This window comes from Puma concolor, chromosome A1 (assembly GCF_028749965.1).
Source record: "Puma concolor isolate L17-30 chromosome A1, mPumCon1.1.hap2, whole genome shotgun sequence".
Taxonomy (NCBI): domain Eukaryota; kingdom Metazoa; phylum Chordata; class Mammalia; order Carnivora; family Felidae; genus Puma; species Puma concolor.
In genome coordinates, this window is record NC_141667.1 from 63,688,564 (window position 1) to 63,714,685 (window position 26,122).

At 39.5% G+C, this 26,122-nt stretch overlaps 1 protein-coding gene across 3 annotated transcripts in view; it reads left to right on the forward strand.

The window, feature by feature from the left end:
• Nucleotides 1–26,122, forward strand: part of CREBRF (CREB3 regulatory factor) — a 58,134-nt gene that overhangs the window by 9,662 nt on the left and 22,350 nt on the right. For all 3 annotated transcript variants that reach the window (XM_025923833.2, XM_086717664.1, XM_086717724.1), the window contains exons 2-6: nucleotides 11,399–11,609; nucleotides 13,796–13,921; nucleotides 15,605–16,691; nucleotides 22,897–23,091; nucleotides 25,127–25,316. In XM_025923833.2, coding sequence (XP_025779618.1) covers nucleotides 11,601–11,609; nucleotides 13,796–13,921; nucleotides 15,605–16,691; nucleotides 22,897–23,091; nucleotides 25,127–25,316 — 1,607 coding nt within the window. In that variant the 5' untranslated portion in view covers nucleotides 11,399–11,600. The remainder of the gene's footprint in view (nucleotides 1–11,398; nucleotides 11,610–13,795; nucleotides 13,922–15,604; nucleotides 16,692–22,896; nucleotides 23,092–25,126; nucleotides 25,317–26,122) is intronic.

Genomic DNA, 26,122 nt, shown 5'->3' on the forward strand with positions numbered 1-26,122 from the left:
GACTGAGCCAGCCAGGTGCCCTGCCAGCTCTTTATTGTGTACAGAGATGACTAGCTGGCAGCTTTATGAATTACTTTGTAAATCCAAAGATTCTTTTGCTGATTAAACCAGCATAATTGACACTGACCCTCATAAACCAGGACAAGGATGTTAAATGACCTGTGTTGCCTGTGTATACCTTATACATCCTAGTGCCAAGCAGTTGAGTTTTTGTGATAATTAAGTGTGGAATTTAGACAATCTAGGACTCTGAGTTGAGTTTGGGTGTATACCTTAAGTAGCTGCAACGCCCCAGGATTATTTTATAACAAGGAAGAAATCTTAGAATAAAAAATAGCCGCAATTTATTGAGTAGCTATTTATCTGTTTTGTGCCAGGGCACATATTAATGTGAATCACAAAATCCCTGCAAAGTGAGATGGGGAATTCTTGTATTTACAAATAAAAGAAGCCAAGTAAGAATCTAGAATGAAATTCCAAATACTCATAAAGCAGAAACTTTTATTTTGAATCTAGAGTTTGCTTCTCACAGAGCAAGCCTTTGGAGTACTAGAGCCAAAGAGCCAGCCTTTCTCAGTGTTGAAAGAAAAGACTGCAAAAAACTATTCACAACCTCTTTGTAGCCTTATGCCCATAACCCCTGTACCTGCTGTTCTGTAGTCTTGTGCCAGTGGTGTAGCTCATTTTACACAATAGAATTTGAAGAGGATTTCAAAATTGTTGTATATATTTTTGCTACTTTTCAAAAGTGTCCAATCTGGGAAAGGAGGGAGGAAACGAAGTTTGAAGAAGAGCCCAGATCGCTGATAATGAGTGCTGAAGTTGTTAGGGTATGTCCAGCGTGTCTCGTGATGGTTATTCTGCTGGAATCTTGCAGGATGGTTCAAGCGTGTTTGCTTACACCACTGTCTGTTTCTATGCTACGACCTTTAATCTTGCGGGTTCCTTTTTACACTTTGTAGTTCTTTTTTTTTTTTTTTTTTTCAACGTTTATTTATTTTTGGGACAGAGAGAGACAGAGCATGAACGGGGGAGGGGCAGAGAGAGAGGGAGACACAGAATCGGAAACAGGCTCCAGGCTCTGAGCCATCAGCCCAGAGCCCGACGTGGGGCTCGAACTCACGGACCGCGAGATCGTGACCTGGCTGAAGTCGGACGCTTAACCAACTGCGCCACCCAGGCGCCCCAAAAATTTTTTTTTTTTTTCAACGTTTATTTATTTTTGGGACAGAGAGAGACAGAGCATGAATGGGGGAGGGGCAGAGAGAGAGGGAGACACAGAATCGGAAACAGGCTCCAGGCTCTGAGCCATCAGCCCAGAGCCCGACGCGGGGCTCGAACTCACGGAGCGCGAGATCGTGACCTGGCTGAAGTCGGACGCTTAACCGACTGCACCACCCAGGCGCCCCTACACTTTGTAGTTCTGCTGAAGAGCTCAGAAAACGAAAGGATTCTTTAAAATTTCAGCGTTTAACCTGCAAAAATATCTTGTTTTAATTAAAAATGGGAGTGGGAAGAGACAGAACAGTGTAACATGTATCAGTCCAGTGCCTTAATTCAGTTGGTTTAAATAAAATTTAATCCTACTCCTTCCTCTTCCCTCTCCTCACTAAAGAAGAATTCTCTCTGGTCTTCAGAATTGACTGGACTTCAAATAATACTTTTCCTGGTTGTGTAAAAGAAAATTCAGGAGTACAATTTAAAATATTTTTATTATATGACACTACAGTGATTCAAGACTCAAATTAACAAGCTACTACTAGATAACTTCAGAGCACATAAAAGATGATCAATAAATATACAGTGCCCTTGAATATCATGTGGGTCGGGGCACTAACCTTCCCCTCCCATGCAGTTGAAAACCATGTGTAACTTTTGACTCTCCCAAAATTTAACTATTAATAGCCTGCTGTTGACAAGAAGCCTTACCGATAACATAAACAATTGATTAACATGTATTTTGTATGTTGTATATATTATATACTGTATTCTTACAATAAAGTAAGCTGGAGAAAAAAATGTTCTTAAAATCATAAAGAAGGGAACATACTTTTACAGTACTGTACTTATTGAAAAACTTTTATGCATAAGTAGACCCACACAGTTCAAACCCATGATCCAAGGGTCAATTGTATACTAAATGACTGACTTCTTTGTATGTAAAGAAAGTTGCACCTCTGACTCCTTATCCAGAAAGACCTGTGATCTTAGGGGATTTCCCATTCATTGTCCATCAGCTCTTGTCTGGATGCCTGTCCTGGGAAAGGCATTGCTTTTGGCACTGTTGTGAAATAGAGATGGTCGTTCTCAAAGATTTTACGATCTGATAGTGGAGACAAGGGATTGAGGAGGAGGAAGAGAAAAGCCATTATGAGCAAAGGCATAAAAGGCCAGAGCCTCACTGTTGGAAATTCCTGGTGGAATGAAGTGAGATTGTGTGTACCTCAAGGGTTTGATGGAATTGAAAGATCAAGCTAATATTAGTGTTATAAAATGGTAGTGGAAGATGGGATTGGAAAGGTAGTTTCATTGTATCTGAGTATTTTGAACATTATCCAAGACATTTCTGGGAGTTGATGAAAATTTTTGAGCACAATGCTAATACAAAGTGGTGGTTTAGGGAGAAAATACAGTGGGACATAAGAACTGGAGAGAGGGGGGAAGGTCTCTAGGGCAGCAGGAAGGTCTGTAGGGCAACTATTGGAATGGTAAATATAAAACGAGGCACAAGTAAGAGTTGGGAAAGTGGGAAAGGCAAAGATGAACAGATGCCTGTGTGCTGGGTACAAGGTAAGTTGTCCGTTATCTTTGTTAAGAGAACTGGCATGATTTAACAAAGACTTGAGGAGGAAGAAAAGAGGGTTGAGATCAGTGTTCCATGCCTGGGTGTCTGAGAGTGGTAGTACTGCTGACAGAATGGAAATGTTTGGATAGGAAGGTGACATGCTGTGTCTGAGGTCATGGGATGTGAATGAACATGGAAATACCTGGTTCTCAGAAGGTAGGGCTCGTGCATTCACATATTTAGGCTGAAGGTGTGGATTTGGAAGTCTTCTGGAGATGCACTGAACGAGACAGTCTCTATAATGATAGGTTTGCACAGAGCCATTTACTAAATGACCTCAGATAAATCCCTTATCCTTGCTGGACTTTTTTCATTAATGTAAAAATGGTTGGACAGAGGTTAGGGCATGGCAGTGATGTTAATATGTACCCTAACTACTTCACCAACTTGTTTTATCAAATGACGGGGTATAGCAACGTGCCTGTTGTCCTTAAACAGTGATACAGGTATAAACTTGTGAATATTTTGTTGCCAGTGGTAACCAAATGTGGCTGGGGTTAGAAATGCATTCTTTTGGGGCGCCTGGGTGGCGCAGTCGGTTAGGCGTCCGACTTCAGCCAGGTCACGATCTCGCGGTCCGTGAGTTCGAGCCCCGCATCAGGCTCTGGGCTGATGGCTCAGAGCCTGGAGCCTGTTTCCGATTCTGTGTCTCCCTCTCTCTCTGCCCCTCCCCCGTTCATGCTCTGTCTCTCTCTGTCCCAAAAATAAATAAACGTTGAAAAAAAAAAAAAAAAAGAAATGCATTCTTTAGTTCTGTCAAAAACTGTCCCATACTCTTATTCTTGTGCTCTGAACAACTTAATTGACAGGTTTCAATGCTTCAGAAGGCCCCTAATATCTTGTAGTTAATAGTTTTTAGAAACAGAAAGTAGCTCTTCCTGGGGGCGCCTGGATGGCTCAGTCGGTTAAGCATCCGACTTCGGCTCAGGTCATGATCTCACAGTTCATGAGTTCAAACCCCACGTTGGGCTCTGTGCTGACAGCTCAGAGCCTGGAGCCTGCTGCGAATTCTGTGTCTCCCTCTCTCTCTGCCCCTCCCCTGCTCACACTTTGTCTCTTCTCTGTCGCAAAAATAAACATTTAAAAAAATTAAAAAGAGAAATAAAAAGTAGCTCTTCCTGTTTAACTCACGTCGATCCAGACACCTGCTTTAATGGTCTTTCTTTTTGGATCCCAAAGGGTTTTAAGTAAGCTCCCATGTTTCTGTAGGTCAAAGATTAAAGTTGGGCAGGAGCCTTTGGAAAGGAATTGAATAAAATTCTGAGAGGTCTTGTGTCTTCCTCCAAAACTGTATTTCAGGGAGAGATCATTTTTGAGATGTAGTATCTTTTCTTAACTCCTCAGGATTCTCAGTAAAATGTAATTATTTTAATTAAAATATCCATATTTTTAAAACTCTCTGAATGTGAGGATAAAAGGGGACTATCGGATTTACCCAGGAATAAAGAGTTTACAAAATGGGGCACCTGGGCGGCTCAGTTGGTTAAGCATCCGACTTCAGCTCAGGTCATGATCTTGCGGTCCATGAGTTGGAGCCCCACATTGGGCTCTGTGCTGACAGCTCAGAGCCTGGAGCTTGCTTCGGATTCTGTCTCTCTCTGTCTCTCTCTGCCCCTCCCCTGCTCGTACTCTGTCTGTCTCAAAAATAAATAAACATTAAAAAAAACAATTAAAAATTAAGAAAAAAAGTTTACAAAGTGTTACGGTAGAAGGATTACATCTGCTTATATAGGGTCATGATAGGTACTACGTGGCTAGGAAAATGATCTTTTCTCACTCAATATGAGGGAAAAGATACGTCTTCTCTCTCTTTAGCCTGCTCTTTTCCTTAAACACCAGCAGCAGCAAGGTTTGGAAAATAAATAATGGGGGTCTTTTGCTAATAATTCCAGACATAAAGTATAACCATTTAGTGTGAAGTGTTACCTGTTTTCTATATTTTGGAGTCCAGAGAACTGCTGTTGAAAGGTAGAGAATAGCAGTTCACTTGCAGTGTGTTCATGGGATTTATATTACATAATAAAGGGAGAATGTAGCCACCACCATTTGCCCCATGTGTTCCTTGCATAGGCAGTGTATGCTCCCTTAATGGTTTGGAGATTAGTGGATCTCTGATTTCTGCTGTGCCGTGAACAGGTAGTGACTTGATTCAGTAAGCATCTGAAGAACTGTTTTGTTCCATAGAACTATTTTGTTCACTATTCTACTGCATAGTTTTCAAAAGGAATTGTTGAGTGGGACATATGAAGTATGGCAGGATGGATGGAATGTGGCTCATGGGTCCTGGTCTGCTAAGGAGCTTGGGCAAACTGATGAACTGTCCCATGGGGAATCCCGTGGGACATACACACTGTATAAACTTAAATTACCAAGTCGGTGGTCCTTCTTTCCTTCCTTCTTCCCTTTCCTCCGCTCTCCTTCCTTTCTTTCATCTTTACTTGGGGATTAAGCTTCAGGAAAAATGGTTTATTTAAATTAGGGGGTCAGGATAGTGAGCCACATCTTAGAATTGTGGATCTAGCACAGTTGAAAGATAACAGAGAGAACCCAGAAACTCTGCACACATGAAAGAAATGATGAGCACAAACCAGCAAAGATTAGGGAATATTAAAATAAACCATGGTATGTGAATTACTTAACAATGTAAATGTGTTGGCATTTCTTACCTCAAAAAATTAAGTATTTTTCATAAAACAAATTTGGCCATTTAAACCATTTTCAAGTGTAGAGTTCATTGGCATTCAGTACATTGACATTCTTGTGTAACTGTTTCCAGAACATTTTCCTCATTCTAGATAGAAACTCTGTACCCATCAAACAATAATTCTCCCAGCCTCTGGTAACCTCTGTTCCACTTTCTGTTCCATGAATTTGCCCATCCTGCTACCTCATATAAGTAGAATCATATATTTGTCCCTTTGTGTTTGGTTTATTTCACCTAGCATCATGTTTTCAAGGTTCATCCATGATTAGAATTTCATTCCTTTGTATGGCTGAATAATGTTCCGTTGTATGTATTACTACGTGTGTGTGTGTGTGTGTGTGTGTGTGTGTGTGTGTGTGTGTGTGTTACCGCATTTTGTTTATCCAGTCATCTGTTGATGGCTGGTTAGGGTTGTTCCCACCTTTTGGCTATTGTGAATAATATTGCTGTGTAAATGGGTGTATGTGTATCTGTTTGAGTCCCTGCTTTCAGTTCTTTTGGATATATAGCCAGATGTGGAATTGCTGGATGGTATGAATTCATGTTTAACTTGGTGAGGAACTGCTAGAGATTCCCAGCTGCACCACTTTGCATTCCTACCAGCAATTACACAAGGGTTCCAATGTTTCCATATCCTCCTCAATATCCTCCACTTGTTATTTTCTGGTTTTTGGGTAATAACCATCCTAATGGGTGTGTCAGAAAGCTTTTGACCTCTACTCTGATGAGTGTTGGATAACTCAGAAATGCTACCTCCCACGTGTGAGGAATCAGTTCCCTCGGGTTAACTAAGAGGGAGCAGTGACCTAAGTTAGTGCCATAAAAGGGGAGCTCTAGGGATTCTGACCATCACATATAGTATCTGCTTTTTTATAAGATATTTTCATTTGTAAATTCATTTATATTTTTAGCCTTTTAAACATATGTGGACTCTCAGGAATCACGTGAAACCCTCAGGTTCAGAAGGGGCACAATTTAGGGGCTCTTGGATATGTGTAAGCTGCCTGGGCCCCTGCAGTCAGCTCTTCAGTTTGGCTTTTTAAGTTTGGATTAGTGGTTTGAGCAATCCGAGGGATGAGCTTTTGTAAAAGTCCTTTGGCCTTACCTATCATCTTACTTCACATTCACTTTTTGTCTTGCCTGATGTACATAGTAAGCCTCAACGTATTTTCAAGTGGAGTACTGAAAAAACCTAGGGAAAGACTTGGTAAAAGGGCTATGAAAGATACTGAGCTGTGGTTGTCTTCGATAAAGTGGTAAATGCTCATAAATCAGTCATTTGGTCCATCTCATTTGTAGGGGAGGGAAACTTTTTCTTTCTTCCCTTGTAGGTTCTTTGGCTGGTCTTATGTAATTAAATTGACACAAGGCAGATTAACAGGAGAAAAAAATTAATTTCATATGTATAGGAGCTCAAAGAAGTAAGAGGTTCAAAGAAGTGACCAAAGCAGGCAGCTTTTATACCTTTTAGACAAAGGAACAATAAATCTGTTAAGAGTTGATAAGACAAAGATGGTTGGGCTTGGGATAGCAAATTAATGAAGAGATAGCAAGGTTTATTTATACAACCTTCTTGGCCCTGAATTGCCTATCTCTGGCAATAAGTATGCCTCTATCTCCCAGGTGCAGGGAGGGTACCTTCCACATGAAGACTTTATTTCCTGCTTTCAGGGGGACAGAAGAGGGTCAGAGTATCTTTCTTGTACTGGCTCTTTGTTGAGTAACTTTAATTAAAAATAATATACCAGGGTGGCATATTTTGGGGTGGCCTGTCCTGGACCCCATCACATTGCTTCAGAGAGCTAATTTTCTGCTAACGGTATCTTCCTGTGCTTAGAAGATGTTGTTGAATAGTTCTGAACAGACCCAGGTACAGGAAATGTTGGCGAATGATTCTTTTTAAAAAAAGCTTATTTATTTTGAGAGAGAGGGAGCGAGTGAGCACAAGTGAGGGAGGGGTAGAGAGGGAGAGAGAGAATCCCAAGCAGGCTCCAAGCAGTGAATGTGGAGCACAGTGCCGGGCATGATCCCATGAACCATGAGATCATGACCTGAGCCCAAACCAAGAGTCAGATGCATAAGTGACAGAGCCACCCAGGTACTCCTACTGGCAAATATTTCTGATGGAAGACAGTCTTCTCTCCCTTGAAAAGCCCACAAAACTATATTGGGAACTGGTGAGCCAGAACTATGAATAAAAGGAACTCATAACTAGGGGAATTAATTTAGCCTTTTCTTTAGTGTGGTGTTGTTGTTTAAGAAGCTCTAGTCTTGAGGTCTCCTTGAGTGCAGGGTAGAGGATTTTAAGATCAAGTAAGTTTGGGAAATGATATCTGCTCTATTCATCTATTGGTGATTTATAATGCACATTAGCACCTAGCACCTTAAAGTTCGCAAGAAGTCCTACGTAAAGGTAGTATTAACAGTTTTATTTAATGTTGTGTTTTCCAAACCTCATAACCCTTTTGTTGAGTAACTATTCAACATCATTTGGAACAAATACTCCTCAGGTCACACGTTGAGAAATTAATTGCTTTTAAAGTACATAACTTTAATATCAAAGCTTTGAGTAAAATAGTGGGTATTCTTGAGAAGTATGAAGGCCTCCTGAAAAGCCCATTGTTACACTTTTCCTCTTGTTACTTGCTCATCTAAACATTAATGTACCCTCTGTATATGGCTCCCCAGTATAGAAGATGATTTGGGAGCAGTGTATCGTTACAGAAGATTCTGTGCAATGGTAATTGGTGTAGAAATCTTTATTCTTTTTTTTCCCATCCACTTTTCGGTGGGGAATTTTGTTGTTTGTAGTTGTTTCACAATAAATGTTTGGAATGGTATGAAGCATTTGGAAAACCTTGGGAATGAAGGTAATTGATTGTGACCTTGGATCATTAGTTTTAGAGACTGAGAGAGTTTATTACTGAAAAGAGGTTCTGCTGCTTGGGGTACAATTGGCTCTTCGCCCATCCTGTTTGCTGCTACCCGAGAGACTGGGAGAAGCACCTAAGGACCTTTACTCCAGGAGTGCGTGCTCAACTCTTTACATGGTGGATACCCTCTCTTTGGGAATTGGTGTCCTTAAAACATTCAGCCTTGCTGCCAATAACTGTCACAAATGTTGAGCTTCTGAGATGGACTACTGTGCAACAAAATAAAGCATTGGCAAAATATACCTGTTGATAATAATCACTTTTCAGATTTATTTTATTAGTACATCCTAACTTAATATCTCATTCAAGTCTCATAGCATTCCTGTTACATAGTTAAAGGAGAATAATTGTAATTCCTCGGCCTGGGTGCTCAGTCATAAATTTAAATAACTTGTTCAAAGTCATAAGACTGTTTAGTTTTAATTATGGGATCAAAACTGGAATCCAGGTCTCCTGTCAGGTGCTCCAAACAAGTGGTCTTTTTGCTAATTGCATTGACAGCCTAGTTTTGATGTCCAGTGTTTAAATAAAATTTTAAATAAAAAAAGGTTTCTCCTGCTATGCAAAACTAGAACGCTCTTCTGAAACCTTTCGTAAGCTGAAATGTCATAAGGTGGAGAAGCAATTATCATTAATTATGAGGAAAAATTTTGATCATTCCCAGACCCGAAAAATAACCTCTCCTAGGGTTTCCTGATAACCTTAGGATACTCTTGCTAACACATGCGCAAAATAAATGTAGATAAAGCACAGATGCTCACAGACACCGTTCAAGCTGTGGCAGCTTGATGCTGAGATGCTGAATGTGGTTCCCAGGGAAGGAGCTGGTGAGGCTGCTCTCGCTGCTCTGCTTGTGGTGTGCCACTGCCTCTATAAGGGCCCAACAAATGCTTAACACTATTTTCACCTTTTTTCATAAAAACAAAAGTTTGCTCTGGATTTCTTTCAGTTAGCAAAAACTGGTACTGATGTAGGTCTTTTGTAAAAGTGAGGTGGCATAACATGAACTTCAAAAAGTGGGATATACCTGTATTTGTATCTGTACATGGTTTTGTGGCTCGGAGAATTCAGTGGCCAGGAAACTAGTATTTTTAGTAGTAGTGTTTTCTTTCTAGAAATGAGAAACATGAGGCTTAGAAAGATTGACCTACTCAGTGTTGTATAGTTTGCAAGTGAGAGCTGCGACTAGAACTTGGCCCTTTTTTGGTCCAGTGTTTCCCTGATAAACCAAGTTGTTGGTAGCTGGTGTCCTTGATAGACGTCAGTAAGTATTTGTTGAATAGAACTTAGTTTTTCTTGAGTTCTTCAGCCCTGTTGCTTAGTAAGGGTAAACTTCAGGTTTTAGAGTATCAAACTTGTCTCCCAGGTCCATACTAACCCAGTTTGTTGAATGCATCATTTGAATCATATTCCTTTTTGGAATCTAAAGTAATAGGTCTAGAAAAGGCAACTTGACCCTGTTTCTCACAGGAATCAAGGGAAGAATTTGGACTGAGATTATGTATCAGTAGTAGGACCAAGGCAGAAGGAAGGCTGCATTAGGAGAAGCTAGACTAGAACTGGCCTTTGGCAGGAGCAGGGAATAATCTGGTTAGACTGTAGCATTGGATTGAGATGCATAAGTATTGAGATGTTAATTCTGTTTCTAGGCCCAGTCTGGGCACTCGATGGTGTTTTCTAGGCTAGAACAGTAGCGTAAGAATGAGAGCCCACCAGAGGGGAGAGCCCAGCAAAGATCCAGGAAATACAAATGGTTGTTAATTTATTAATCTATAAAGTGGACCAATTGTTGAATCCCTTGTTGACAGTCTCTTATTTGTTCAGCAGAGGCCTTTGAAATTGATATAATGTACTATTCTAATCCTCTAGTGCAGATGTGTTAACTATGGAGCAGCTCAGCTTAAATTGGCTCTTTACATCAATCCAAGAAGCAATACTGCAACTAGGCAGAAATGAGAGCAAAGAGTTGAGTGTAGAGCTGTGGTTCTCAAATTTTAGGGAGAATCAGAATTGCCTAGAGGGTTAAAGACATAACTGGAAGAAACACTCCCAGAGTTTCTGCTTTAGCTGCTCTGGGTTGAAGCCCAAAATTTTGCACTCGTTAACACATCTCTAAGTTGATGCTGATGCTGCTGGTCTTAGGATCATGCTTTGAGAACCACTGACAGGAAAAGTTGATGAAGTGGGTATAATTAAGGCCTTCACAGAGAAGGAAAAAGGGAATTAATCCACCATAGTCAAGACACTGTGCAAGGTGATTTGCAATCATTACTTAATTTAACCCTTGAAACCCCTCTGCAGAGTAATCCTTAATGCCTGTTTCCCTCCAGGATAAACATGTTGTTAAATAAGTTATAAAAAACTTACTGGAATAATTCTCATTTCAAGGACAGCTTTCACTTATAACTCAAAGAATAATGTTGCATATGCTGTTATGAATGTGATTTTATTTAATGCAGAGGATGATGTGTTAAATTCCGTTGTTGACTTTATTTATTCGTTACTCTTGTAGATTTATAAGAGATATAAAATGTAGATCGGTTTCACAGTAATAATTACACAACAGATGGAATTAAATGTTGAGACATTATCGTTTCTCATACAGAACATAAAGTGAATGGGAACTTTATTTAACATTAGGTATCTTTCAAATCACAGGAAAAGGTAGGCCTCAGTTAATTTTGTCAAGGTGGTTTTTTTTTTAATGTTGCCAGTTGGTTATTGACTTACCCTGTTTTAGAAACAAATAGAGAGATGGTGAGCTTCAGGAAAGTTACTACCAAGAAATGACCAAATTCTTGAAATTGCAACCCTAAGACTTACTCCTTTAAAATGTTCTTTGTTAATGTCATTTTTGAAAGGTCAACTTGTTTTTAATGGCACTCAGTAAAGTTACTTTGTGTTGTTGTTTGACAGATTCACACAGAATTACTTAAAAAAAAAAAAAAAAAAAAAAAAGCAGTGATCCAAGCATTGAAATTGAAGGCATTCTGGGAAAACCTGGCATTTATTGTGAAAATCGTCTTTGATCTTGAAATTAAAAGTAAAGCTGGAAAGGAATTTACAAACAAGGAAAAAGAAAAGTTTGCCATCGGACTCACAGGATCTGGGCTTGGAAATGCCTCAGGTAAATTACAACAGAGTAGGTACAAAGTTTTATATTTTCCCACTGCAGAAAAGTCCACACCATTGATTCTGTAAGTTCTCTGAATCTTAACACAACTTGACAAACACTCTCTTTAACACGTTTTACTTACCACCTCAGCTAGTTTTGAATACATGTCCTTCCTTCCATTGCTTCTATTTCCTCCTTTGCTACCACTTTGAAATGTAATGAGCTTGACATGGGAAACATGGTGAATGAAAAGCTGGTTAGAAGGGGGACAGGTCTGCTGGCTTTATGGAGGCTAACCCAACTCCCCTGTAAATATCAGTCTGCCACAAAAAGCCCACTTCCATCTCCGTGTCTACTTCCTGTTTCCCGTTTGTTCCTTTGCATGTATGCCTACTGAATTGAAAAGTAGTTAAGAGGAAATGGTGAGATATTTCAACCTTTCTCTCTTTCATACACACACTTATGTTCCCGTGTGTGTGTGTGTGTATATATACACACACATACACCTCCCAGAAAACATTTCTGAATGATTATATCTATTTATATTATGGTAACTACTTAGAATTGATTAGCTCTGGTTTGAGGCAATTTCTGAAAAAACTAATGAAGCCCCCCCTTTTTCTTTAATGTTTATTTATTTGTGAGAGAGAGACAGAGTGTGAGTGGGGGCGGGGCAGAGAGAGACAGAGACACAGAATCTGAAGCAGGCTCCAGGCTCTGAGCTGTCAGCACAGAGCCCCACGTGGGGCTCGAACTCACAAACCGTGAGATCATGACCTGAGCCGAAGTTGGAAGCTTAACCAACTGAGCCACCCAGGTGCCCTGCCCCATGAAGCCCTTTTAATCCCCATTGCACATCCATACTTCTTCCTGTCCCCCTCCAGTGGTTAGTTCTTACCCCCTTACCTCTTTCTGTTTGTTCAGTGCTGAGGAGAAGCCTAGAAATAATGAGAGGGCAGGGACTCTTAGGTGGCTTTATGTGGGGCCAGGCAGAATTACACCTTGAACACAGAAAATAAGCAACTTGGTAGGACTGTCCAGAGGCTCAGAGGCAGGCAGCAGAGGCAAAGAAAGGGGATTTGCTGGTTGATATCAAAACCAGGGGCCTGTCTCCACCCCAATCTCTGTGCCAAGTAGACTACCTGTACTCGTTTAGAGTTCTTCCCCATTCAAAGTTTCATTTGCTCTTTACTGAATACTTGAATTTAGAGCTATAAAACACTTACTTTCAGCATGTGGCCTGGTAGGGTTGGGAAAAATCAGAGAAAGAAAAGAATGGGTTGGGAAGTGCCAATGAAGAAAAAACATGATAGGAGAGTGTGTAAAAAGGCCAGTCCATGGTAGGTAGAAGCTATATGAATAGAGAAATACAAGCAAATTGGCTAATATAATTTTTTTAAGTTTCAGCAAAAACTTGCAGAAGGACAAAAAAGAGAGAATTTTTATTCTTTCCCATCTTCTTCCTTCATCCAAGTTAGATTTCAAAGTTTGGCCATTCACTTGTTTGGCCACTTTGGAGTGTGAGTCCTGACTTCACTCTGGAGTGATTTATATAGATGTTGAAATGGAAAAGGGGGATGGAGAAAAGGAGCATCAACTCTGGGTGCCAAGTTTTTTCCCCCTAATTTTATTACAGAATGAATGGTACCCTTTTCTGGAATCAGGATTTTTTTTGGCAGGAGGGGGTGGGGTATCAGGATAAAGGTTACTGAGCTCATGCCCAAGTGTCTGGTCTCACCAGTAGCATTTTTGGATATTTGGCTGTTCCTATCTTCATCACGTTCCTGGATGCACTTGTTGCACTACAGATGCCAGAATTCTCTACTCTTCTAACTCGGGGAGTTAGAAGAGGGAGTGTTGTTAGAGATAGATTTGAAGAAATGTCATATAGCTGAATAAAAGTACTCATTAAGTAGTGTAGGCTGATTCTAGTGGCTAAATAAACTTCAGTTTTTAGAAGTTAGATATTATTAACAGTTGCCACTATTCCTTTTTCTGTTTTTAATGCATCTTCATTGTTTTCCTAGTTTAAGGTCACAATTTAATGCTAATTAAATCTCTTAAATGCACTAAAAAGTAGAAAATACACAAAATTCTGAAAATAATAAGTTAGTAGGCACGGGAGTGGGGTGTATGTGTAATAAATTGGCCTTGGAGTAGTCTTTAACTTGTCTAAAATTAAAATCACTCTGTTGTAGCCTAGTGTAAGCGGAATGGATCCGCCTTTTGGGGATGCCTTTCGAAGCCACACCTTTTCAGAACAGACTCTGATGAGCACAGATCTCTTAGCAAACAGTTCAGATCCAGATTTCATGTATGAACTGGTAAGTAACACTTTCTTGGATTCTGCTTTAATTGATTTGGGGTAAAAATGTTGTGGTATCTTTTTTTTTTTTTCATTTATAAATGCCTGAAAAGAGAAAGGATGTCAAGTTTGATTCTCGTGACTGTCAGTCTAGTAATTTTAGACGGCTAAAATTGAAAAGAGTAAAAGGAAGGCAGGTGGGTGAGGGGATGGGTGAAATAGGTGAAGGGGATTACCATGAGGAGCACTGGGTAGTGTATCGAATTGTTGGATCACTGTATTGTATACCTAAAACTAAAATAACACTGTATGTTAATTATACTAGAATTTTAAAATATGCATTATAATTATAAAAAAATAATTCTATACATACACACATGCACACACATAAAAGAAAATAGAGGAGAGTTTACCTTTAGATAAGTCCAGCTTTTGTTGATGAGGATGGGAAGCTTTTTTGATATGCCTAACTGCTAACGGGCTCTTCAGCTGGGATATTTAGGAATGATAACGTTGAGCAAAGCATCTGATGCAAAGAATGTGAGGTAAAAATAGCAATTCCAAACAGTATACTTATTACTTATTCTCGAGGTAAATAGACACCTAAGAGTACTAAAAAAAATTTTTTTTTAATTTTAATTACATACCATTTAAGCAACATGGAAGTATATAAAAACTGAAAAACTAAAACTAAGTACACAAACCAGCTAATTTACTACAAATCATTGAATTGTACACTTGATATAGGTGAATTTTGTGGTCTGTAAGCTGTATTTCATTACAGCCATAAAAACACGCAGAGACACACATATAAAAGCAAAAACAAAACAAGAAAAGCCCCAAACAAATGGAAAAATCAAAACAGAACAAAAGCACGCCGAAAAAGTGAAAATTTTCCTTGTTTCCTTCCTGAACCTCCACCCTCCAAACTTTCCTCCCCAAAGATAGGTACTCCTAACAGAGTTTTCCTGCTTATATATAAATATATGAGTATTTTAAGTTGGGTGACATATTTGTAGATACGGTATTCTGTAACTTAATCCTTTTAACATAAAGACTCATGGTGAGCAGCCTTTTGTGTTAGTACATTAGACCTTAACTGCATTCTTTTTAATGACTGCATAGTCTCACTGACCTATTTTAAAAATCCTATGTCTGTTCATGAGGAGTATCATACTTGTGAGAAGTAATATAGTCCCCATGCCCAGGTGTTGTTAACAAGGTCTTACTGAAAATCATACCCTTCTGTGGCTGAGTTTCAACTCTTCTTTGGTTTGCTCTTTGTCTCAGTATTAAGTTCTCATTTAAGAAGACAGATCCTTCTGTGATGAAGGTAAGGTCTTCATTATTTGCTTTGTAATTGAAGCTCGTTTCTAAGGAGTTCCTCAAATCCTAAGTCAAAGATCAGGAAATGTAAAGCTTTTTCAGGAAGAGTGTTTATAGTAAAGTTCAAGAGCCCTTGATATTTAGACCATACCTAAGCCTCCCAAGGGGCATATTTTCCCTTTTTTTTTTCCTTGCGCCGGGAAATGATATTGTATGGAATGGTAAAGTGACCTGTAAATAGCCTTTATCTTAAAATAGAACAGACCAGAGGTCAAGTACTGATTTACCAATTTGATATATGGATGTGAGGATGGAGGTGAACGTTTCTTTCCTAAAATGTGGTGTGTGATTTTTTTTTTTTTTTAACTTTTCTCAGGATAGAGAGATGAACTATCAACAGAATCCTAGAGACAACTTCCTTTCTTTGGAGGACTGCAAAGACATTGAAAATCTGGAGTCTTTCACAGATGTCCTGGATAATGAGGGTGCTTTAACCTCAAACTGGGAACAGTGGGATACATACTGTGAAGACTTAACAAAGTATACCAAACTAACCAGCTGTGACATCTGGGGAACAAAAGAAGTGGATTACTTGGGTCTTGATGACTTTTCTAGTCCTTACCAAGATGAAGAGGTCATAAGTAAAACTCCAACTTTGGCCCAGCTTAATAGTGAGGACTCTCAGTCTGTTTCCGATTCCCTTTATTACCCTGATTCACTTTTCAGTGTCAAACAAGCTCCTTTGCCCTCTTCATTCCCTAGTAAAAAGATCTCAAGCAGAGCAGCTGCCCCTGTGTGTTCTTCTAAGACTCTTCAGGCTGAGGTCCCTTTGTCAGACTGTGTCCAAAAAGCAAGTAAACCCACTTCAAGCACACAGATCATGGTGAAGACCAACATGTATCATAATGAAAAGGTGAACTTTCATGTTGAATGTAAAGACTATGTAAAAAAGGCAAAGGTAAAGATCAACCCAGTGCAGCAGAGCCGGCCCTTGTTGAGCCAGATTCACGCAGATGCAGCAAAGGAGAACACCTGCTACTGTGGTGCAGTAGCAAAAAGACCAGAGAAAAAAGGGCTGGAGCCTCTTCAGGGTCATGCCACTCCAGCTTTGCCTTTTAAAGAAACCCAGGAACTATTACTCAGTCCCCTGTCCCAGGAGGGTCCTGGGTCAATTGTAGCAGGAGAGAGTAGCAGCCTTTCTGCCAGCACATTGGTCTCAGATTCATCCCAGAAAAAAGAAGAGCACAATTATTCCCTTTTTGTCTCCGACAACTTGGGTGAACAGCCAACCAAATGCAGTCCTGAAGAAGATGAAGAAGACGAGGAAGATGCTGACGATGAGGACCATGATGAAGGATTTGGGAGTGAGCATGAACTTTCTGAAAATGAGGAGGAGGAAGAGGAGGAAGAGGATTATGAAGATGACAAAGATGATGATATTAGTGACACTTTCTCTGAGCCAGGTATGGTAATGCTTGGAGGCTTACCAGAATGACCTTTCTGCTATCTTGAGATACGGGTATTTTCTTTGTCTTAGTTTGGGGATCAAATGACTTACTATCTTGGATCAGATATGGAATTGCTTTTTTCTATTCAGGCAGTTCTGAAATAATCACTGCTGCTCTTACAGGCTATTCTTCAGGAGCTTCTTCTTAATTTATCTTATGTTAAGGGACCTACTTTGTTACTCTCTGCAGCAGCTGTGCAAAGATACCAAGAATAGATTGACTTAAAAATATTCCTATTTATACACATGGACTTCTGTTACAGTCGAGGCAAGTTAGGAGGGCCCACAATGGTAAACCAAGTGACGATGGTTTGTATTACTTATGCTTGTAACCAGCAAGGCCTCCTTAGTCAATAATGTAAAAAAGAGCTTTTTCTTTGTGTCTGCCCCATCTTTCATTCACAGTGTTTTTCCATTTAAGAAAAATACATGCTGTAATTTAATGCGTATGCAGGCTACTCTGCTTTATTGATGTACAGCACATATAAATAAACGGGAGAAAGAAAAGAAACCTGTGGGAACTGGTTCCCTTCATTCAGCATTTACGTGCTCGGGCTGTTGCCACTGTTGGCTTGTATAGTATTTATGAAAATGGTATTGCCAAGTGGCACACAGTTTAAACTGCACAAAGAAGTGAAGATCTTCAAATTTAAGCAAAAGTTATTTTCTTCAAAAATAATGTTGATACTATAACTTGTACATAAAAAAACGAAGTTAGTTTTTAAACTTTATCAGTTGTCAGAGAGAGCCCTTTTGTTATGATTGCTGGAATTTCTAGCAGTATAAACATTAATATTTAATTTTCAAAAAGGCTTTTAAGCCACGGTAGCTGTATGGTAGCCCTTGAAGCACTATTATTGCCGAAAGACTTACCTTTAATGAAATCTTTCTATCGTAACAAATGCTTAGATGTGTGTGTTTGATACAACCCAGTTGTTTGACTTGGGTGGAGTTTTAAGTAAGGAAAGGATCCTTTAAATTTAACGTGGAGGAAAAGGGCTTTTGCCTTTTTTTGGTTTGCTTTAGAACTCTGTGTCGTCTAGATAGAACACTTGTTTTTCTACTTAGCTGGAAAACTTCCCTGTCAACAAATTAATGAAATCTGCTTTGAGGGTCACCTAGCTGGCCCAGTTGGTAGAGCCTGTGACTCTTGATCTCAGGGTTGTGAGTTTGAGCCCCAGGTTGGGTGTAGAGATTACTTAAAAAAATTTTTTTTAATCTTTTTTTAAAAAAAATCTGCTCTGAGATGTTTCAGGGAAAGTTGTCTTTGTAGCTAGTGGTAAGTTATGTAGCTCCCTCCCATGGGAAGACCAGAGTGCTGTTTATGAGTGGTCATCAAGGTCTATAGATCACGCCTATTGCTTTGAGTTCCATACTTAGGATCAGGGTAGGAGGGTAGGGGAAGAGTGAGATAAAGAGATGAGTAATAACTAAGGGAAATGGAAAGCGTGGGGAAAGAGATGCCTTTGCCAGTGGGTACTTAAAGGAAAATATAAATCAGAGGGAGTCAGTCAATCCCACCATCACCAAGGACTGTACTGTCTGTCTCACTTCTGGTTGTAGTTTTGCTTTTCTTTGACTTTCAAGTCCACTTTAAATTCACCCTTTATCTTTTAATGTGGTTTTGCCTGGATAAATGTGTTGAGAGATGAGTAGGTCCGCGAAGAGAGATCACTTGATGAGTTGACCCTCGTTTCCATTTTCTCAGCCTTTTGACTCTCATAGGGAGGGGGGACCAGTGTTATAGTTGGTGTTGCCCTCATGCCACATTCTCTTGCCCTGTCTCCTGTAGAATTATCCTGATTTGTGAGCTTGCTGGTGTTAACCAATACTACTTTGAAACAGAAATGCTTTGGCTGGCACTCAGCAGGGTAAAACTCTCCTCTTGGCTCTGTTTAACAATGCTAAATGTTTGGATGGCATTTAATTCACTCATTTCCAGTTGACTTGAAGTAAAGCCTCTTTGGTTAGTATTACTTGGACAGTTCTCACAAATGGTAATGAATGACATGATTTAACCACATAACCAACACAATTTTGTGGTACTATTTGGGCTTTATTCACATTTGCTAGTGAAAATTTCCCTTTTTCTTGGAAGAAAGAGCTAAACAAGTGACTTCAGGAATGCAAAAGTGAGTTACTGGTAAGAAGCAGGAAGACATTCTTTGAAGCAGAAAAGTGGGGATAGTTGTAGTTTCTTCAGAGTGCTAGTTTTAGAGTGGGTCGATTGGTTTAATTTGCAGCAGACAGTTACAAAGGCCCTTTTGTGATGACTAGCTCCCTTGATGCTGTTTCTTGGCAGTTGGCTACAACAGTGCCTGAGCCTACAAAGCTCCAGGAAAGGTGTAAAATGGAGTTCCAGTCCCTACTTTGGCCTTGCTCCCAAGTTTTAATAGAGCCTATTCTGTGGACAGGCTGTGACTATTCGGGGTCATTGGGATTACATGGTTGTAATAATAAGAATTGGGCCCCCAGAAAGAAAGTTTATTTTGTAATCCCTCCTAAACATTTTCACGATTGACTTTACTGGTAGTCTGCACTAACCAACGATGTGTGATTAGAATTTTACAGAATAAACGTGGCCTTTTTGATTTCCATCTGATAATCATGTCAGGAAGGAGTGAGTCAGATCAGTATGGTGATCCAGCAAATGAAAAGAAAAGGGAAAAAGGCTTCATGGAAGTGTTGCGTTAAACAAATACTTGATTTGTTAAAAGAAAAATATTTCTGAGTGCCTACTTTTGTGTCAGGCACCGTGTGTATTTGGTATTGGCTATCTAGAGATGAACAAGGGAGACATGATTCTTATCTTCATGGAATTTAGAGTTGAGTGGGTTTGTTTACTGTTACGATTTCTCAGTCTTTTAATCCGCTTGTGTGTAGTGTGACTCGGCAAGAGAGAGATGCAGGATGAGGGTTTCTTAAAACTTATTTGACCACAGAACTCACTTGGGGATGAAGGCCTATCTTATGGTAATAGTGTTTCTGAGAACATACTTTGAGAAATATTTAATTACCTTAAATGCTAGACCTATGATCTGGGAACATAATTTTTCTGCATTCGACTTGCTCACGGTGGTCTCTGTATTGCAAAGTGGCCATCTTTAAGAAGTCCATTGTGTATGTATGACTGTCTGTGTGTGTGTGTTATGGTGAATTTGTGGTGTATGTTACTAGAAAAGGTTAATACGTTAGGTCAATACGTTATTGATGGCCCTTCAATGTTTTTTTGGAAAAGGCTGACCGTATATAAATAAATAAAACTGGTAACTAATTTGAGTGGACCGAAGAAATTGAAATCTTCATCATTCTTTGAATTTGACACAGGATATATGTGAAGAAAAATCCATTGAGACCGTTTAACTAGACAGATAGGAAAAGAGAGAAGACCAAGAGGAGCTAGACTCCTTGAGTCACGGGACTTGGGTCACCAGTTCCAGGTCTGCCAAGTCACTTAAAGCCTCCATGAGCCTGTTTCTTTGTGTAAATAGGGTTAAAAATGTCTTTTTTTTTTACCAGGCTCTTAGAAGTCTCAAATATCTGTAAGTGAAATGTGTAGGTACATTAAATGAGATAGACAGTGTTTTGCCAGAAATCTAGGCCACCTGAAGAGAACTGCTAAGTAGGGGAGAATATCAGATAAATTGCCAGAGGGATGGGTTGCCTGAGGAAGCTGTATAGGAAAAAATGTCTTTTCTACTTTGGGCTAGGGTAGATTTCAATATGGAACACTAGTTCTTTCATTTTTTTATTAAAGTATAATTGACATCCAGTATCCTGTTAGTTTCAAGTGTGCATCGTAGTGATTCGTTATTTTTATATATTACAAAAAGATCTCCATAAGTCAAGTCTGTCACCATACAAAGGGTTTTTTTTTTTTTTACTTTTTTTTTTAAATTTTATTTATTTATTTTTAATGAAAGTATGGTTGATATACAATGTTAGTTTCAGGTGTATAATATAGTGATTCAACATTTATACACATTATAAAATGATCCCCACAATAAGTCTAGTTACCATCTGTCACATACAGTTATGACAGTATTATTGATTATTCCCTAAGCTGTACTTTATATCCCTAAAGCTGTACTTTATTATAACTGGAAAAATATACATCATAATCCCCTTCACGTATTTCACCCACCATCCCGTCCCTCTTTGTATCTTGTATATGGTTTGTTTCTTGTATCTGTGAGTCTGTTTCTGTTTTGGCTTGTTTGTTCGTTTGTTTCGTTTTTTTGTGGAACACTGGTTCTTGACATTGGTAGGAAGTTGGGAGTGTTTTTGTTGGTCCACCTGCCTGTGTTGAGGTGTTCCCAGCCATACTAGGTTAATACCTGTGGGCCGGTAGTTTGTTCGAGCCAGTAAGCTTTTCTTGGTGAAAACACCATTTCTGGTGGCACAGTATTGCCCTTGCGCCTTTTCCAAAACTAGGTTGATAACTGGAACAAGATAAAATCCTTTAATTTGAAGTGTAACGGTGGCACAAATAAATAGACCAAAGCCATTGCTTTATGTATCTAACACAGTTTTTAAAAATCAGACTTCTAGGAATGATTGTGTGACTCAACTTCTGGATCTTGTCTTAAGAAGAACCTGAAGTTCACTGTCACATCCCTTGCCATATTGTTTTAAACTACCACGTGTGCAACTCTCATGCTGTTAATGCTAGCAGTGCTGCAGAAACTTCTCTTGATTGTTGCCCTGAAATCATTCTGGTCTCCAAATTGATTCTTTTTTTAAAAGGTCATGTTTATTGCAGTGTTTATTTTATGTATTGTCATACATAAAATTCAGCCTTCTTTAAGTGTATACTTCTTTGAGTTTTGACAAGCGTATGTACTGGTGGTTGTGTAACCATCAGGATATAGAAGAGTTTGATCACCCCCCCAAATTTCCCTTGTGTTCCTTATAGTCAGCCCCTCCCTCCACCCCCAACGCCTGGAAGCCACTTTCTAGTTTTGCCTTTTCTAAAATGTCATATAAATGGACCATATTTCTGATTAATCCTTTATTTATTTATTTTGAGAGCAAGAGAGAGCAATTGGGGCAGGGGCAGAGAGAGAGGGAAAGATCGAATCCCCAATGTGGGGCTCAAAGGTAAAAACTGCGAGATCATGACCGGAGCCAAAATCAAGAGTGGGATGCTTAACCAACTGAGCCAGCCATGCACCCCTCTGATTAATTCTTAATCTGAAGGAAACCTGGTAAAATTCTCAAATTCTAACTTTTTTCCAAAATGTGCAAATGCCATCACTTTCTAGTGTCAGTTCCAGAGGAGTGATGATTTTAGGAGGGAGAGTGGTCATTTTGCTTGGCCAGAAGTGCCCAAGTTTTCCTGGCCACGTTAGGGTTGTATATATCTTGTGTGGGCCCCATCTCCACTCCCCTGCATATCTAGAAGTAGTGATGTGGAATACACTGAGATGGACATTCTCTGAAGGTATTTTAGATTTGTAGGTCATTCTGCGTGAGGTCTGACCAACAGTTCCAGCAGCTCCGTGTTAAGTATGTTCTGAAACTCCCCATTAGTAAGGAAAATAACTTCTTAAAAAGTGAAGTAAATGCAGATTTCTTCCAGTAAAATATTAGACTGTGCATATATGTTTTTACTTGAGAGTCTATGCAAGAATTCTCATTTTTGTACTTTTACAAAACGGTTAGGGTCAGAGGTAGGAAGAAAACCACTCCTGCCTTACAAAATTGTGTCTAGTAAGAGACCATCATAGAAATGCACACACCTGTCTGTCTGGGAATGTTTTGGATGCATAAATTTTAGGAGAAAGACATTAAAAATCACAGTGTCATGTCTTAGTACCATTATCTAATGGTACATTTGACATTCCTGTAGCTATATTTCATCATTCTCTCAGAGCCTATGTGAAGATACAAAAGATGTCATGTACTAACTTATAAGAACCAAAGAGAAATAGAAGGCGAGTGAACAGTATAGTTATCTGTGTTTATTAATCTCAATATTTTATGAGTTAGAGATTTCCATATTAACTTATTTTATATGGCCTATTATCTTTGACACACCAGTGATGTTTTCAGATGACATGAATCAAGTGACAAATAGATCTTTTTATTTGCCCCTATTGCTATATTGAAAGTTATGGAACTTAAAAAATTGGGGGTGGGGGGGATTTTTTTTTTTTAAGGCTATGAAAATGATTCTGTGGAAGACTTGAAGGAGATGACTTCAATATCCTCTCGGAAGAGAGGTAAAAGAAGGTACTTCTGGGAATATAGTGAACAGCTCACACCATCACAGCAAGAAAGGATGCTCAGGCCATCTGAGTGGAACCGAGATACCTTGCCAAGTAATATGTATCAGAAAAATGGCTTACATCATGGTAAGATGGAATTACAGCCAAACATTTTGTGTCACTTTATTTTTTTTTAATGTCTTTATTTATGTATTTTGAGAGAAAGAGCGCTCAGAGGGGGGCAGAGAGAGAGGGATAGAAAGACTTATAAGCAGGCTCCATGCTCAGTGTGGAGCCCAATGCGGGGCTTGATCTCACAACCAGGAGATCATAACCTGAGCTGAAATCAAGAGCTGGATGCTTCTGAGCCACCCACGTGCGCCTCGTGTCACTTTACATAGAGACCATAAACCATAATGCTTACTAAGTGCACCTGCGTACTCAGCCATTCCTAGCAAAGTGGACAGGGGAACAGGAGAGCTGCTGTATTTACTTATTACTGCAGAGACACTCACAAGTAGCCTTTACCAGTTGTGAGAGCTGTCACCTAAACGGAGGAAGGCCTGTGCAGAAACAACTTCTTTTTTTTTTTAATTTTTTTTTTTCAACGTTTTTATTTATTTTTGGGACAGAGAGAGACAGAGCATGAACGGGGGAGGGGCAGAGAGAGAGGGAGACACAGAATCGGAAACAGGCTCCAGGCTCTGAGCCATCAGCCCAGAGCCTGACGCGGGGCTCGAACTCATGGACTGCGAGATCGTGACCTGGCTGAAGTCGGACGCTCAACCGACTGCGCCACCCAGGCGCCCCATCAGAAACAACTTCTAGTCATCTCCTGTTCTATTTATCCTACTCGGGAAGTGACCAGGAGACTGCCGATTCCCGACCTGCCACAGTTACTATAAACCAGAAGGGTTGGGGAGAAAGGGGCTGGGCTCCAGCATCTTTATCTTCTGTTCTTGCCCAATCTCCAGGCTGAAATGTAAGCAGGGAGATTGGAATCAAAATGGTAATAGGAAGGGGCGCCTCACTGGCTCAATTGGTAGAGCATGCAACTCGATGTTAGAGTCATGGGTTTAAGTCCCACATTGGGTGTGGAGCCTACTTTAAAAAAAAAAAATGGAGGTGGGAAGAAAGGTGGGAAAAGAAAGGAAAGGGAATAATTGTAGAGAAAAGCACTGGAGAGAGGAGAGTTGAATAGTAGGAGTCAGGAGAAACTTATAATCATAGGCAAGCCAAATTTCCAATGGTGAACAAAGGAAGATGTAGTTAAGTAGAATTTCTTCTTTTATTCTGTATGATCTAAAACCTGTACTGAAAATGGGGAGGGCACTAGTAAGTTTGGCTCTCAGTAAACAGTTTTAGTAATCTCTCATGCTACAGATTCATGTTGCTAAGCAATTTTGACAACAGGAATTATATCAAAAGTGTATCTGTGCCTCATTTTCCCTTTCCACTGGCACTCAGTCTGTATTCTACTGTTTGTCAGTGAATATGGCCTTCAGATCGGTTTTCTACCAGAAATGAAAAGACAGGTCCACTAAATAGCTCTAGGTAGCATGTGCCGAGTACTAGGAAAAGTTATTTGGTGTATTATAGTTCACCCCCCATCACTCTTGCCTGCAGTGATAGGGCAAGACCCCCTTCTGTAATATTATTTATCAAACTAACCAAGGAAGAGCTTTCAAAAAAAGCGGTCTTTATTTGCTGGCCTTTTGAGTCCAGCAACAAGGTATACATGTCTGAGAATTTTTCAGTCATAGCATCAAAATATCTTGATGTAAAGTCTCCAGAGTCTTTTCTGGGTGTATATTCTACCCTAGCCGTGATTTTTGGGCTTGGTGAACTTGCCCTCAAGTCCTGAGGTTTGAGATGCTTATTACCACCATGGATATAATTAAGATTCTGACATACCAGGGCTAGAAACTCTAAGGTGCATAAGGACTTGGCGAAGACTGGCTCTGTGCCATGTTTCCCCCATTTCTTGCAGTTACAAGGTGGGAAGGAGAGGAGGCTAGCCCCTTTAGCATAGGCTGTTAACATGCTGAGACTTCTGAAACATGCCAAGACTTCTAAAAAAGAAAAAAGGTGGAGGGAGAAATGTGGATTTAAAATATGGCTGCAGAATGTGTCTTTTGTTAAATACAGTGATCTAACTTAAATCTCTTTATACCATTTATAGGAAAATATGCAGTCAAAAAGTCACGGAGAACTGATGTAGAAGACCTGACTCCAAACCCTAAAAAACTACTCCAGATAGGCAATGAACTACGGAAACTGAATAAGGTGATTAGTGATCTGACTCCAGTCAGTGAGCTTCCCTTAACAGCCCGGCCAAGGTCAAGGAAGGAAAAAAATAAGCTGGCTTCCAGGTAAATGATAATCATGTTCACCTGTGTGAATAAAGTCTAGGAGGTGAGGTTAGATTCTAAGTGAGCTTTTATGGATGGCCATCAACCTCTTACTCAGATATATGTTTTTATAAATACTACAATGAGAGTATTATAATTTTTCCTTTGAAAATAAAAGATGGTATTCAGACTTCATTTATGCTTCATAGTACCAAGAGATGGTATTATGCTTTTAAAGGGGAGAGGTGAAAGGACTCTCAAGTGCATTATATTACAGCAAGGAAAAGTTTTGTCATAATTTTAATTTTTGTTTTGTGGTAAGTCAAATTTTTTACTGGGATATAATTTACTTGAGGTAAAATATATCCCTTTTAATGTACACTTTTTATGGGTTTGACAGACATACCCAATCACATAAACACCACCACAATCAAGATAATGAATATTTTCCATCACCTTAAAAAATTTCCTCATGCCTCGTTGTAAAGCGAACTCCTTCTCCCACCCCTAATTCCTCACAACCACGAATCCGTTTTCTGTCCCCACAGATTTGCCTTTTCTAGAATGTCACATAGATGGAATTATATGTAGCCTTTTGAATCTGGCTTCTTTGATTTAGCATGAGGAATTCGAGATTCATCCATGTTGCTGAGTAGTATTCCTCTGTAGGGATACACTGTAGTTTATCCATTCCCTAATTGAAGGGGCATTTGGGTTGTTTCTGCTTCTTGTCAGTAATGAATAAAACCACCATAAACATTCACTTACAGGTGTTTGTGTGAACATAAGTTTGCATTTCTCTCTACATGTTCAACTTCATAAGACAT